This window comes from Chlorocebus sabaeus, chromosome 13, assembly GCF_047675955.1.
Source record: "Chlorocebus sabaeus isolate Y175 chromosome 13, mChlSab1.0.hap1, whole genome shotgun sequence".
In the NCBI taxonomy this organism is placed as follows: Eukaryota; Metazoa; Chordata; class Mammalia; order Primates; family Cercopithecidae; genus Chlorocebus; species Chlorocebus sabaeus.
Genome location: NC_132916.1, coordinates 13,013,254 through 13,027,813, shown reverse-complemented (window position 1 = coordinate 13,027,813; position 14,560 = coordinate 13,013,254). Strand labels below are relative to the sequence as shown.

The 14,560-nt window shown below is 49.2% G+C and overlaps 1 protein-coding gene across 4 annotated transcripts in view; it reads left to right on the top strand.

Moving 5' to 3' along the window:
• The window catches only part of ZDHHC14 (zDHHC palmitoyltransferase 14), a 302,219-nt gene that overhangs the window by 264,425 nt on the left and 23,234 nt on the right, over positions 1–14,560 (top strand). For all 4 annotated transcript variants that reach the window (XM_008007682.3, XM_008007680.3, XM_008007681.3 and 1 more), the window contains 2 exons: positions 8,632–8,734; positions 10,149–10,258. In XM_008007682.3, the coding sequence (XP_008005873.1) occupies positions 8,632–8,734; positions 10,149–10,258 (213 nt within the window). The remainder of the gene's footprint in view (positions 1–8,631; positions 8,735–10,148; positions 10,259–14,560) is intronic.

The following is a 14,560-nucleotide window of genomic DNA, read 5'->3' as shown; positions in this document are numbered from 1 at the left end:
GGGTTTCACCATGTTGGTCAGGCTGATCTTGAACTCCTGATCTCATGATCCGCCCGCCTCAGCCTCCAAAAGTGTTGGGATTACAGGCGTGAGCCACCGCGCCCGGCCACTGCCTGGTCTTTATCAGAGCTCTTGACAGACCTCCCAAGTCATGCGTCTTACCCTATCAAGATCCCAGAAGGGCTCTCATTAGAGACCAAGTAGACAGTCCTGGACTGGGGTCAAATCTTTTAATACCTGCTCCATGGCAATTAATTGTGAGGTCCGGAGTCATTTCTTAACCCTTTTGTGTCTCAATTTTTTTGACCCACAATAGTCAACCACTATGTACTTGACAATGATATGCTGACAAAGTCAGTTATTCAGGAAATACAGGGAAGACCCAGCTCCAAAGCATGGCTTTCAGGTGTGGCCAGAGGGATTTCAAAGAGACTCTGCCAGAATCTTTGAGAGTGCACATCTGCACACTGCATGGTGTGGCTGGGCTGACAGTCTGCAGAACCAGGAACACGGCATCCCCCGTAGGGGCACAGACCGGTGCTGCTATTAGGAAGCAGGCATGGCGGTAGCGTGCTGGCCATGCCGGGAGCCCACAGCAGGAAGGAGTGTGGGAAGGGAAGGGAGGAAGAGAGATGCTCTTACTTATTCAGGCCAGAGCAAACTTTATTTTCCCCTAAAAATCATTCTCAGATGGAGGTAGAGTTTTCACTATTGGCCCAGTTTTTGAAAACACATAAAAGTCTCAGCCGCTGCCTTTCCAAATAGTGTTTCCTCATGTGGGTGCTGACTCTTTCCTCCCACAGCCAGACGCTCACTTGCAGGAGTTCCCGGCACCTCCTCCACACTCAGGGGCTGGGCAGCCACAGCCTACTGATTGCATGCAGGTCCTTAAGCACCTGATGCGGTCCACACCTGCATCTCCAGCCAAGGCCTTCCAAAGTGTCAGCCAGGGCGTAGAGCCCGAAAGCAACACACATCCCTCATCGCACAGATCACTTGATAGTTTTAAATACACACACACACACACACACACACAGAGCACTGTCTATCCTTAGATATGTATGTGTATGTATGTTTAAGCCCTCCTGTATACATGTGTATATAGCTATAGACGCACACACACATATCTAGGATTATATAAGGATATGTAAGTGTGTGTGTGCATCCATCTTTATCTGTATGTCTGTCAATAAGTTCAGATGTGGACAGACATGTCGTCCCCAGAGTCCAGGTTGGAAATGCTTGCAGGATGCCCTGAAGGCCGTTGCTGGCCCACACCGCTCGCAGGGAGGCTGCCCATCCTCACTCCCCTCCTGCTGGTTCGCTCCCTGCTTGGTCTTGTGGCGCCTCCATGATGGACCCGAGGTCCTGCTGGGCTCCTGCCTGGAAAAGGAGACTTAACTCTAAACCCAAACTATCCCAGGGCAGCCAACAAAAAGACCCTGACAAAACCCATTCCTCCGGGAGAAAAGCGGGGGCCAAAAGCAAGGTCCGGGAAGAACCACAAAGCTGTTCCTAGTGCGGGAGAAGTGAGCAGTGCAGGCAGCACCCCAGCCTGGGTCTCCTTAATCCTTTCGGGAAGCAGGAATGAATTTCAGGAACATCAGACACACACCCACACTGCAAAGCAAGGTGCTGGGCGCTTTAACGTGCAAAGCACAGAGACATTTCTTCTGTGTGCCAATGACGCCCCTCCCCTCATCAACGCTGTGATTGTCTAAAAGTTCTGTGTTCCGACAGGGTGCTTTCTGTTTGAAATATGTGCTTTGGAGAAGAGTTCTTCCTTCAGTGGGTTTATTAAGAAGTATTACACAGATGATTTTTTCCTAAGTTTGTGTTCCGGAAGAATAAGCATGCATTGGGTGCTGCTGGCTTGCCATGTGTTTCTGAAAAAACATTAGTTCTGCTTATTAGAGAACCAGGTGCTGAGTAGGGCTGGATCCCATCAGCACACCTGTTGGTATTTTTGGTGCCTGCCTTTCCTCTGGACGCCTGCGGCTTTGGAGGTGGCATGGGGATGCCAGGGGGAGCTTACGTAGTGTAGCTCTGCAGCTCCTGAGGAAGGGTGTGCCAACCTCAGGGGCCACTCAGGCAGAAGCCTCAGATCACAGTGACTGGGAGCGCTAGAATGGAAGATGGGTCCTGCTTGTCAGTGTGGTGGGGGATTCTAGCATTAGAGAAATGCTGAACTCAAGACCTCCCAACCCCTTCCACTGCCAAGATCCTGAGAACTTGAGAGTGGCTGTTGGGATGACTGGTTTATGATGGATGAGTTTGATCTGGGACACGCTCGTAAAAGCTGTCCTTTGATTGATGGCAGAGCTGCCCACAGTTCATCCTCTCCAGACCTGTACTCAATCCAGAGGAAGAATCTGTAAAGTCCCAAGTTTTTAAAACTGAAGGAAGTTTCCCAGCTGACTTGCCTGAGCACAGCACTGGAGTCTAGCGGAACCTTTGCAAGTGACCTCTGCAGCGTTTTCTCAGGCAAGACGATAACTTGTATTTTCACATTTTCAATGACCTCATATCTAATCTCCTGACCGTGCAATAAAAATATTTTGATGAGAAATAAGGGCACAGGCAAAGGTTTCTCACAGCGGATTTACTCTGCAAAATATCCAACTAAGAACAATGTCATCGAGGAAGTGAAAGAAATTAGAAACAAAAATGGCCAATAGACAACCATCCAAGACGCCCTGACAGAAACATCAGTGTCAATGATGGAAACATTGATACACTGAAAGCTCTTCATCAGGCCCACATAAAACCCAGCAGAACTTTAGGAGAAGGGAATCGAGTAGCTTCTACTGTAAGTAAAGCCCGGACTGGGTGGTTCCTAGTGCCAGAGTGTGGGCAGCCCAGGAGGAGAGGGAGGTGGAGGCAGGGGAGTAGAGGAGGCCCTCAATGGCTGTGACAGAATGCCTGACTCATTTTCAGGTGCTTAGCAGGCCCCTTCCCAGTCTGCACCGTCAGCCCTCCCAGGGGTGAGGGATAAGGCAGAGTGCCCGCTGCTGGGATACAGCCTTGGAGGGTGCACTTCTGGCTCAGAGTCCATAGTCGGTTCTCTCTCCCTCCCTCCTCCTCCTCCTTCCTTTCCACCTCCCGTTGCCTGTACCAAACTCCATTTCCTATGCTTCTTTGTATCAGAGAAGCAGAGGCAGTGGGGAGGGACCTCTCAGGGCCTGTGGCAGTGGGGTAGCTGCCCCGAACCATAGGACAAGAGCCCCCTGGCCTTCCCCAGGGACACAGACGAATGGAGACTTCTCAAAAAAAAAAAAAAGGGACTGGTCCCTCTGTCCACACAGCCAGGCATGTTCAAACAAAGGAGATCCACTCAGCAACTATTTCCTGTAAAAATCATTCTACTCAACAGCCACCATGGGCAAAACCTGCCAGGTCACAAGGTCGAGAACTGGGCCCTGGAAGCATGAGGGCGCAGAGACAGAGCAAGCACACAAACGCACTGGCTCACCCTCTTCTGCCGGCATCTGCTGCTGCCCAGATCTGGTTCTCGCTAGGATTCCTTATGCAGAATAAGGCTTGGGTGCCATGAAAAAGACACCCTGTGCTTGGGGTGGGGCATCCTGCAGGGACATCAGGAGAGGTGGTGACGGGGGCTAGCGCTACCACTAGCTAGCTAGAGGTGGTGACGGGGGCTAGTCCCAGCTACTCAGGAGGCTGAGGCAGGAGAATGGCGTGAACCTGGGAGGCGGAGCTTGCAGTGACCTGAGATTGGGCCACTGCACTCCAGCCTGGGCAACAGAGCAAGACTCCATCTCAAAAAAAAAAAAAAAAAAAAAAATCCCCAGTGGTCCAGAAATACAAGAATGAAAAGGAAGTGTTTCTCTTGACCCTTCCTCCGTTCTGCTATAGGAACCCTTGCCAGCTTTGATGTGTCCTTCCAGATGGTCTTTGAGTTTGAATACATCCGTGTGCATCATACACATATGCTGATATGGGGGTGGGAGGACTTGTACCTAAAAAGAGCCCTTCTTTTTGCACAGTTCCACAATTTGATTTTTTAAAATATTTCCTGGAGATGTTTCCATGATGATACATAGATCTACCTCATTTTTTAATCTATTTCATAGAATTCTACAGTGTAGATGAACTATAGTTTAGTCTTCTGTTGATGGATTAGATTTCTTAATTTTTTTTACTGTTCAAGAAACGAAGTAGTGCATTTTCTTCTGTGTATCTCTATGTGCACATGTTACTGTGTCTCTAGGACTGACACTGGATATGCCATCTCGGAGTTGAAGGGAAGCACATTTAAATGTCGATAGGGTTGCCAAATGCTCCTTTTAAGAGACCGGACCAGTCTGAGCTCCTGTGTCCCCACACGTTTATGGGACTGGCTGTGAACAGTCTTGTCGTTTTGGCCAATTTGATGAAAAGAAAAAAAAATTACATTGTTTTAATTTCCGTTTTCTGGATCATAGATTGTACCTCTTTTTATGTTCATGGGCCTTATTTTTTCTTATCACAATGTATGCCAGTACATGTCCATATATCAATTGGGTTATTTGTTCTTTTTCTATGAACATGTAAGGGTTCTTTTTGTTTCTCAATAATAATAATAATCTCTTAGGTGCCCTTTGCCAATCTCCAAATCCAACATTTACCTTTTAACTTTACTTTTTTACATGAAAAGTGTTTATTAGTGAACACAATCTGTCAATGTCATACTACATGGTTCCTCGGTTTGTGTCTTATATCCTCGCCCCAAAGTTACATGAATGTTTCCTTAATTTTCCTCGAATACTTTTATATTGTGTTTCTTATATTTGGTGCAGTAATTTATCTATCAGATAATTTTGTGGATGTGGTGCAAGCTGAAGTTCTAGCTTTATTTTTTCTAAATGTTTAATGAAGTGTCCCAACACCACTTACTGTTTTACTGTTCTATTCCAGCAGGCCTCAAACTTTTTGGTATCGAGACTCCTTTACACATTGAAAAATTATTAAGGACCCCCAAAGAGCTTTTGTTTGTGCATATTTTGGAGAGAGAGAAAGAGAGGGAGTTATTTATCATGTTGGAAATTACAACTCAAAAACTTTTAAAACACAAGAATGCACCCGCCCACATCGTATTTGAATGACAGCAAGGACATCATCTCCTTGGCCGTTCTGGAATCCGGGAATTCTGGACATGTAACATATGTGGTCCCATGATCTCTCACCTTTTGTGATCCTCCAAATACTGATGCAGTATTTGGAAGCTGGTCCCTCCCTGCCCTGTCCTGTCCCTAGTGCAGGGCTGGGTACATAGAAGGACATAGAGCCTGCACTTCTGGGATTAGGCAGGAACTTGAGAGAAGGGACTCTGCAGAGCAGTGCTTGTCAGAGTTTTTCAATTCCGTAAACATTTAGTGAGTACTGCAGTGTGCAACCTCTTAGGCTAGGGCTGTGGGGAATTTAAAGCCATCTTTCTGGCCACAACAGAGACAAACTCTCTTAGCAGGGGTTGTGGGGGAGACAGAGGTGCCGCAGTAGCTGCTATGATCTGAAACCCATCCTCGATGCAGTAAACGAAGTCCCAGCTGCTTATGAAATCGGCTTCCAGTAGAGTTGGATTGTTTCCTCTTCTTTCTCTTTCTAAAAAAAAGACAGTAAATGGGTTTTGATACCTTTAAAAGAAATTTCTATTTCTTGATCTTATTATGGCATAGATATTTTCAGCATATAGCCAGTGGGCCAGTGAGGAATGTGTGTCTGTGTATTTGTGTCGGAGTCTGAGAGTGGATGTGAAAGGGAACAGACCATGTAAGCTGCCACAGGTTTACAAATCCCGGAGAAGCAGGAGGTTGGGGTAGGTCTAGGGCCACCCGTCTCTTGGCAAGAATTAGGAAAGGGACCAGCTCGAGACTCTTCTGTCATCCCAGCAGAGCAGACTTCCAGCATTCAAGCCCTAGCTCTGCTATTTCTCAAGCAAATTACTTCATTGCTTTCTGCCTTGGTTTCCCTGTCTGTTAAGGGGGAGTCACACTTCTCCCTGGGTCACTCTGAGGTTTAAGCGGAACAGGACCTGACACATCCCAGTGATGCCAGCCATTGTTAGGAATGATGATGCTGATGGTTCCTCGAGACCTCCTGAGTCAGCTGGGTCCTAGGATGTGGGTAGTGCCAGCAGGTTGCATCTTGCATCTCGCATCCTACTTAGGATTCATGTCATTTTGACACAGCTGCAAGCTGACAGTGGAACTGCATTCCATAATTTACAAAATGTGTCGAAAGCACATGAGATATTAATAGGAAAGCTAGCCGGACTCGGTGGCTCACACCTGTAATTCCAGTACTTTGAGAGGCAGGGGCGGGAGGATCACCTGAGGTCAGAAGTCCAAGACCAGCCTGGCCAACACGGTGAAACCCCGTCTGTACTAAAAATACAAAACTTAGCCAGGCGTGGTGGTGGGCACCTGTAATCCCAGCTACTCAGGAGGCTGAAGCAGCAGAATCACTTGAACCTGAGAGGCAGAGGTTGCAGTGAGCTGAGATTGTGCCACTGCACTCCAGCCTGGGCAACAAAAGCGAAACTTCATCTCAAAAAAAGAAAAAAAAAATAGAAAAGCTGCATTTTTTTATTGTTGCTATAAACCTTTAGAATTCTATGTCCGCTGGCTATGATGCCTCCCGATGAGGGTAATGAGCATAGTTGGCATTGTCAAAGGAGCTGCAGCCACTTTCAGTCTGGGATCCTCACTGCTCGTACATGCCAGGTTTCATATGGTTCATACATAGGAATGTTATATTCACTTTGACTTTGCCATCATTCTACCTGGATCGTAAACTCTGGGTGACACATAAATACTTCTGGGATTGCAGTTTGGCTCTTCATGTATTATTCAGTAAATAAATCTGGTTCTGTTCTTGATTCTTTTCTACCTTGGCTATTTCTTGTTTCCGTTCCATGTGTCCCCTCCTCTTTCTGTCTCCTGTCTTTTCCCTGTAGCCAGTCCAAACCCATTGCTAGTGTCTAATGTCATCTCCCTCTCACACAACCCAGCTTTCCTGACTCAGTCTTTTCACTGGCTCCCTCATCGTGTTCCCTGGACTCCATTTCACCTCTTCTTTCCAGCCAGTGCATGACCTGAATCCCAGGGGAGTTGCCTCCCAGGTCTGCCCCCTCCTGGCAGGGGGTATGTGGGTAGGGAGAGGGGCCTCTTTAGCCTCATTCTGTGGGAAGGCAGTTGAGAATGAGACCATCTTTGCTTCCTGGGACACCATCCACGTGACCCCACGTGCACACAGAGCCTCTACCATTGCCATTTGCCCAGCAGGGGTTGCCCAGGCTGGCGGCAGCTGTGGGTAGGGGTCTGCTTCCCTGTGTCTCTCTGGTCCCCTACCACTCCCTGCTACCATCTCCTTCTAGAACAGACCCAGTGGTTTAGGGCGATGTTGAAAGTCAGTCAACAGTCAGAAGCCCATTCCCTCCTGTTTTGCCTGCAGCCCTGTGTGCCCAGATGGTGACATTGGTTAACCATGGCGCAGCAGACCACGGCACCGCACTGGGTAATGTGCTCAACCTTCTGGTCTAAAGATGAATTCTCTCCAGCCTGGAGAAGATCATCACTGATATGTTCCGGCATGGTCTATTTGGCATTCATCCTCGGAAACATTAGGAGAGCAGGAGCGTTTCTTTCTCCAGCCTGTAATAGATCGATAGGGGATGCCAGATGTATGTGTAAACTCCCAAACCCAGGATGAATGGATTTTTCGCCCTGAGAAATATCTGTATCCTGTAAATAGAATTTTATAAGCATTTGTGGGACAGAAAAAGTCTCTGGCCTTTTCATATTGCCACACTCTCGGGTGATGGATCTCATCTGCTGAAGAGCACCAAGCTTTTTCCCTTTGTGTTAGACACATCTTGTGGAACTCTTGACTTCCTCTCTCTCAATGTCCTGCGAGAACTCGTGGTTCCCAGCTGCCTATCAAGCAGCGGAGGATGGCCATAGAGGTCAGGGGTTGCCTGAAGGGCTGGGAAAACTCCCCCAAGTAAAAATACCCCTCACCCTGATGTCACTCCGAGAAATGCCACCACCGGTTCAGGGACTTATTTTCTCCTTCTTCCCCTTCTCTGTAAGCAGAGAAGAGGCCGCCCACTAAAGCAGAGGGCTTTCTGGGCCCCAGAAGCCATTCTCCTCAGGGGAGATGCCTGTTGGCACTGCAGTCCTCAGCATTCAGAAGCCAAAATTAGAGTCTGCGATTGATGTACAAGTCAATATGTCATCTTTTACCCAGGGCCTGAGCTGCAGCCAACTCAAACCAGTGTGCTTCCTGAGCAGGATGCCACAGTCACTGGCTCCACAGTGAGGCACAGAAAAAGGTGAAGGTCAAGTCGAAGTCAGAGGAAGGAAGTGGGTAGGTGACGCCCAGGGAGCCCTCCAGTCATCACGGAGCCACAGAGGCTGCTCCACGCTGGGGCATGTGACGCCCCCTACCCTGACGGAGGCTTCCATCTGGTTAGACGAAATTCCCGGAAGAGCAGGAAGCAAGGCAAGGCCGGGCGAGAGAGAGGCCAGCAGCTAGACAGTGGCCTGTGCCTGGGGGGATTTCGGTTCCAGGCCTCCATCACGTCCACCTCTTGCGCGGCCCCTCACTTCCACTTGCCTCCTTGACTCGCATCACTGTCCTGGAGGCTGTGGTGTGCTTCTTCTCTGTCTGGTCCATCGTTGGCCTCTCAGGATTCCACACCTACTTGATCAGCTCCAACCAGACGACAAATGAGGACGTAAGTTCCTGACCACACGAGACACAGGGTGTGTTCTTGGGTTTTGGGCAATGGAGGAGAAAAAGGAAAGAAGAGGTCGGGCCCAGCTTCTCCCATACATCCCGTTCCAGATGTGAGCCCTTGGGAACAGAGACGGTGCCGTGGAAACTTCTCCACATGCCATTCTGCATGTTTCTCTACTGGGAATCTCTACGTTCTCTTTTTTTCTGATCACATCCATTAGATACTAAGGTTGGCCAAGTGACACCCATTTCTGGCCCTGAAGAGAGTGTTCTTTCTATTCCTTTGGAATGGTTTCGTAAGCTTCTAATCACACTTCCCCTGGTAGAAACCATGGCGGGCCAACATCTTGGAGTGAATGTTTGAGTCTGCCTTTCATATTTAATTTCTCTGTGGGAGGAAATTGCCCTGACCCAAAATTTAACTTTTTATCCAGGATTGTCTGCCTGTACTTAATGCAGATGAAGAGGAAGTATGAAAACAGGAAACAAGGCTAGGCACGGTGGCTCATGCCTGTAATCCCAGCACTTTGGGAGGCCAAGGCGGGCGGATTCCAAGGTCAGGAGATCGAGACAATCCTGGCTAACACAGTGAAACCCCGTCTCCACTAAAAATACAAAAAAATTACCCAGGCACGGTGGCAGGCACCTGTAATCCCAGCTACTCAGGAGGCTGAGACAGGAGAATCGCTTGAACCCAGGAGGCAGAGGTTGCAGTGAGCTGAGATCGTGCCACTGCACTCCAGCCTGGGTGACAGAGCGACACTCCGTCTCAAAAAAAAAAAAAAGAGGAAACAAAATGTTAGCGAATGTTTCCAGAGCACCGTGGTCCACTTTGCTCTTTACGCTTAGATTTTGATACAAGTCTCTATCCACACGTGAATTAAATGTCTCAGGATAGGTCCAGTTACCTTAAACAAAAGCTTGAGAAAATAGGTTGTGATAAGACACATGAGATAAGAGAATATTAATACAGTTATTTGTACTTGGTAGCTACAAATACTAGAATATGCAAAACAGACTATTTTGGTCACAAGAAGAGGCTGAATTATTTCAGTCTGTAAATTAGCAATTAGGGGAACCATTTCACCTGCCATTCATTTAATTATCATTTAGGGCACTAAATGTGAGTCTGAAAAAATCTCTGCTGGCTTATATGAGATGGCCTTTTAGTACCATGCGGTACAAATAAAAGATGATTGTCCCTGAGAATATTATTCTTTCCCTAATCTAACCTGCTGTTTTAGGACATTTCCAAGTTTGGAGTAAATGCCGATTTTCTTTAAGAAAAATACTTCCATTTCTTTGGATTAAAGATGATTTGCATTCTTTATGGGCTTCTCATGGTCCAGCTCACCTCAACCATGCGTTGGTGTGAAGGATATTGCTTGTTACTGACTTTCCTTTTCTTTCAGATTAAAGGATCCTGGTCAAATAAAAGAGGTAAAGAAAATTACAATCCCTACAGCTACGGAAATATCTTTACCAATTGCTGTGTTGCCCTGTGTGGGCCCATCTCACCAAGGTAAGACTCAGGATGCGTAGTGCTCTTATACAGACCTTGGAAAACCGAATGCCTCAGCCGTTAGCACAGGCCCCCCGCCCTGGCGGAATGGGTCGCCGCCACCAGGTGACCGCTTTGTGCCACGTGGACATGCCCTTCATGAAATCCAGATCTGGCTCTGTGTGTGGTGTCACACTTCACACCTTTTTTGATCTGAATCTGTGTCTGATTTGGGGAAAATTTCCTGAAGCCCGAAATAGAGAGACAGATGCCTGTGGCCCTGCTAAGACTGAGGACCTGCTAATGACTGAAGGTGTGCGCAGGGAGCCGTGGTTAGCATCGTCAGGGAGACAAGACACATGCAGGAAGGAAGCAGCCAGAAAGCCTGCGGAAATCAGTTTTGAAAGTTGATTTGCACAGAATAGAAATGTTCATAGGGAGAGAGAGCCACATGTGCTGCAGTCGTTGAGACTGTGGTTGTGGTAATAATGACAATGACACGAACCATGGCAGTAGCTAACCTGTATTGAATCTGTGTTAAGCCCTGCTCTAAGTTCTTTACTTGCATTAGCCTTTTACAAGCTCACTCTGTACCTAGAGGTAGGCACCATTACATCGCATTCTATGGATGAGGAAAGCGAGACACGGAGTTTAAATAATGTGCCCAAGATCACACAGCCAGTAGATGCTGGCTAGTCAGGATGCACACCCAGGCCGCCCAATGTCAGAGCCAGTGTGTGCCCACTGAGGCACGCTGCCTCCAAGTCAGAGTGTGCAAGTTCAAAATACAGATTCTTTGTGAGTTACGCCTATGGAGAACATTTTCAACTGATAAATGGAACCATGATCAACAAATAGGTATTGAGCAAATCTACTTGGTCTCTAGAATGAGTTTCCAAGTGATTACTGCTTCCTGCCTTTTGGTCTTTAAATGTGTAAAACGGAGAAATGACAAAAGCCACCATGACTGTGTCCAGGGCAGACCCACTGGGCACCCAGACCTTACCGATGTGTGCTTGTGAAATGCGGACTTCATTTGATTATCAGCCTCAATGAATCCTCATTAGAGAGGTAAAAAGAATTCAAGAAAAAAAAAAATCCAAGCACATATTCCAAGGCCATCTGTGCACTGGCATTGAGTTATTATGACTTTGAGTCATCGTGATGCTACTGCAAAACTAGAACTTGATCATTTTCTAGCTTTAGCCTAGAAAGTGGGGCGCCCAGCATGCCACTGTCCTCCTGAATGAGGGGTCCTCAAGGGACCCCTGACCTCCTCAGAGGCTTAGAAAGGGCCAGTGAAGATACTGGGTTTGGGAGGCTGCTCGGTCCACAGGGGTCAGACATGCCTGGGCAGGTGCCAGCTCCTCTTGAAGAAACCTCCTGACTCACCCAGGGATCCTTCTGGGAGCTCTTGAGGCAGAAAGTCTCTCAGGCAATGGCTTGATTTGTCGCAACCTCCATGGTGCTTCCCACTGGCATGTTTGTGGCTAGCAGGGCAGGCCAGGAAATCGAGGGTAACAGCCAGGGAGAGCTGCCCTCTTTCCGCCGCCTGCGGTGTATGTGTGGGTCTAAGAGAGGATGCCGAGGCCTCAGTTCTGCCCAAATCTCCCTTCTTGTTCCCAAGTCCTTCATCTGCATATGGCACGGCTTTATGTTGTTTAGAGACCACAAACTGTCACAACCAAAATTATTTCCACAACTGGGTTAAATGTGCTTTTGTGGCTGGATTTGGGCTGTATTCTTTCCAAAATCCACGTTCCTTTGGGTGGGGCATTTCTTGAGAATGGTCCTACCCTCAGAAGTGTTTGAATCATTTGTTAAAAGGTAAACTGAAGGACATGAAAATATTGAAGAGTGTATTTGAACAGACAGTGATTCGTGAATCTGGCAGCTCCAGACTTGAAGCAGTGGGGGCTCCACTGAAGAGGCTCCAGGGATTTGGGGCCGCACTGCAGGGGCTCCGGGGGAGGCTTTACTGGGCGAAGGTAGAGCGAGGCAAATGAGATATTTGCTTTGTTAAAGTGGGGCTATAGCTTTCCCTGGGTCATTCTGGCGCTTGGGCAGGGACACAGGCCACTCAGGCTCCCAGGCAGATGTGAGGGGGTGATGCCTACCTTTGCCTCTCCCTCTCATCCTCTCTTGCCTTCCCCTCCCCCTGTGCTACCTCGCCCCAGCCCCTGCGCCTTTAAGTGGGCCAGGGCCTTCCCGGGCATCCCAGTCAGGCCCACCCGCTGAGAGTGTGCCCTGCCTCAGACCCACGTGCCCAGACCCCTGTGCTTGACTTGCCCCTCATGGGTTCTTAAACGGTGCCGTGCCATGCAAATGAAGCAGAGTGAGTCCTTGTGTTCCCTTTTGGGAGCCTGCATACCAAGAGTGCAGAGACCCACATTCCATTCCTGCAATGTCACCAGAGGCGGGGACGGCAGCTGGCTGGGTATGGCCAGGTTTGGGGGGAGGGGTCCTCATATAAGCCTGGCAGGAGGAATGGAAAATTGGGAACACAGAAAGGCCCAAGGAATGGTCAGTGTCACACCAGACTTGGGCCAGTCCCGTGGGTCACGTGGCCACCACTGACAGCACATGCACGATGGAGCCGGCTCTGTGCCAGGGCTAGGGGTGCACGGGAGAGGGGCCGGCTCCTGGGCAGCAGGGACCATCCATGGGCAGGCGGCGCACAGTGAGGTGCATGGGCCGCCCAGGAGTAGGTCTAAGCTGTGATCTCTCCTAAGGGTGAGAAGGAGTTCGGAGGAGGAAGTGGTGGGGAGGAGCAGGGTTTCAAAAGACAAAGGGGGCAGCCTGTGCAGGGACCCGAGGGTGAGGGTCCTGGCTCATCCAAGGAAATGCTGAGGGGGTTAGTGTCAGGAGTGAGGGGCGAGGGGAGCCGGGCTGAGAGGTGAGACAAGACAAGGGGTGAGGCCAGGTGAGAAGAAGGACGGGCAGAGCCCACTGTGTCCAGAGCATCGCAGCCCTGGGAGCCCAGCTGCTACATTAAACAGGCTGGATGTGATGGGATGCTGGCCGAGAACGCTTCATTTTTTTTCTCCCTGCTGTCCCTTCAGACTTTTTTGATGACCTAGTTCTTTTTCCGCTCCTAGATAGAATCCCCTGCAAGCCCCTTAATTTCTCTTGTCATTTAAAAAAAAAAGAGAGAGAGAGAGAGAGAGAGAGAGCGCGTCAGGGCACTTTCGCTCCAAAATAGTATCATTTCAGTGCATCAGAACTGCCAAGTGCATTGACAGTTAACACTTCCCATCCCTTCACCTGAACCTGGTTGGGAGGACTGTGGGGTTCCCTGTTCCCTTGAGCTCTGCCCCGCCCCCCGCCCCCAGCTGGTCTCCCCACCAGCTTCCTGTCCAACAGTGAGGAGGGGATTTGGGCAGGGGGTCAGTGCCGTTGGTCCCCTGCCAATGCTCTAAACTGGTGGGGTCTGAGAGCACCTGACTAAGAGTTTCCTCTGAGGACCCCCCATCGCAGTTCCCTGATGGAGGCAGGGCCTTTTCTCCTGAGAGTCACTCATACCTGCCACTGCAACCCCGGGCCCGAGGCCATGAGCCCTGCACAGGCCTCTCTGTGGGGCCCCCTCTGTGTCTCTCTTGGGCTGAGTCCTATCGTAGTTTCCTAGGGCACTGCAGTCCAACAACTGCCATGAAATGGGAGGGTTAAAACAACAGAAAGTTGTTCTGTTACAGTCAGAGGCTCAAGGTGCCGGCAGGGTTGTGCCCGTCCCGAGGCTGGCGAGAACCCTTTCTTGCCTCTTCCGGGAACCTGGTGGGGCCATCAGCCCTCTGCGTTCCTTGGCTGGCACATGCTTCACTGCGGGGTAGCCTCTGTCAGCCCGTGGCGTTCTCCCTGTGTGTCTCTGTGCCCTCACCCAGCATTCTCTTCCTCTCCTCTTTTTCTTCTTATAAGGACACCAGTCACATTGGACAAAGGCCCACTCCAATCGAGTGTGACCTCATCTTAACTTGGTTACATTTGCAAAGACCCTACGTCTAAGTAAGGTCACACTCGCAGGTACCAGGTTAGGACTTCATATCTTTCTGCACAGTTCAACCCGTGACATTTACTCAAGACCTGGTGGTGGTGGTTGTTTGCGATGGAATCTCACTCTGTCACCCAGGCTGGAGTGCAATGGCATGATCTTGGCTCACTGCAACTTCTGCCTCCCAGGTTCAAGCGATTCTCCTGCCTCAGCCTCCCAAGTAGCTGGGATTATAGGCGTGCGCCACCACGCCTGGCTAATTTTTTTTGTATTTTTAGTAGAGACAGGGTTTCACCATGTTGGCCAGGCCTGTCTCAAACTTCTGACCTCTGGTGATC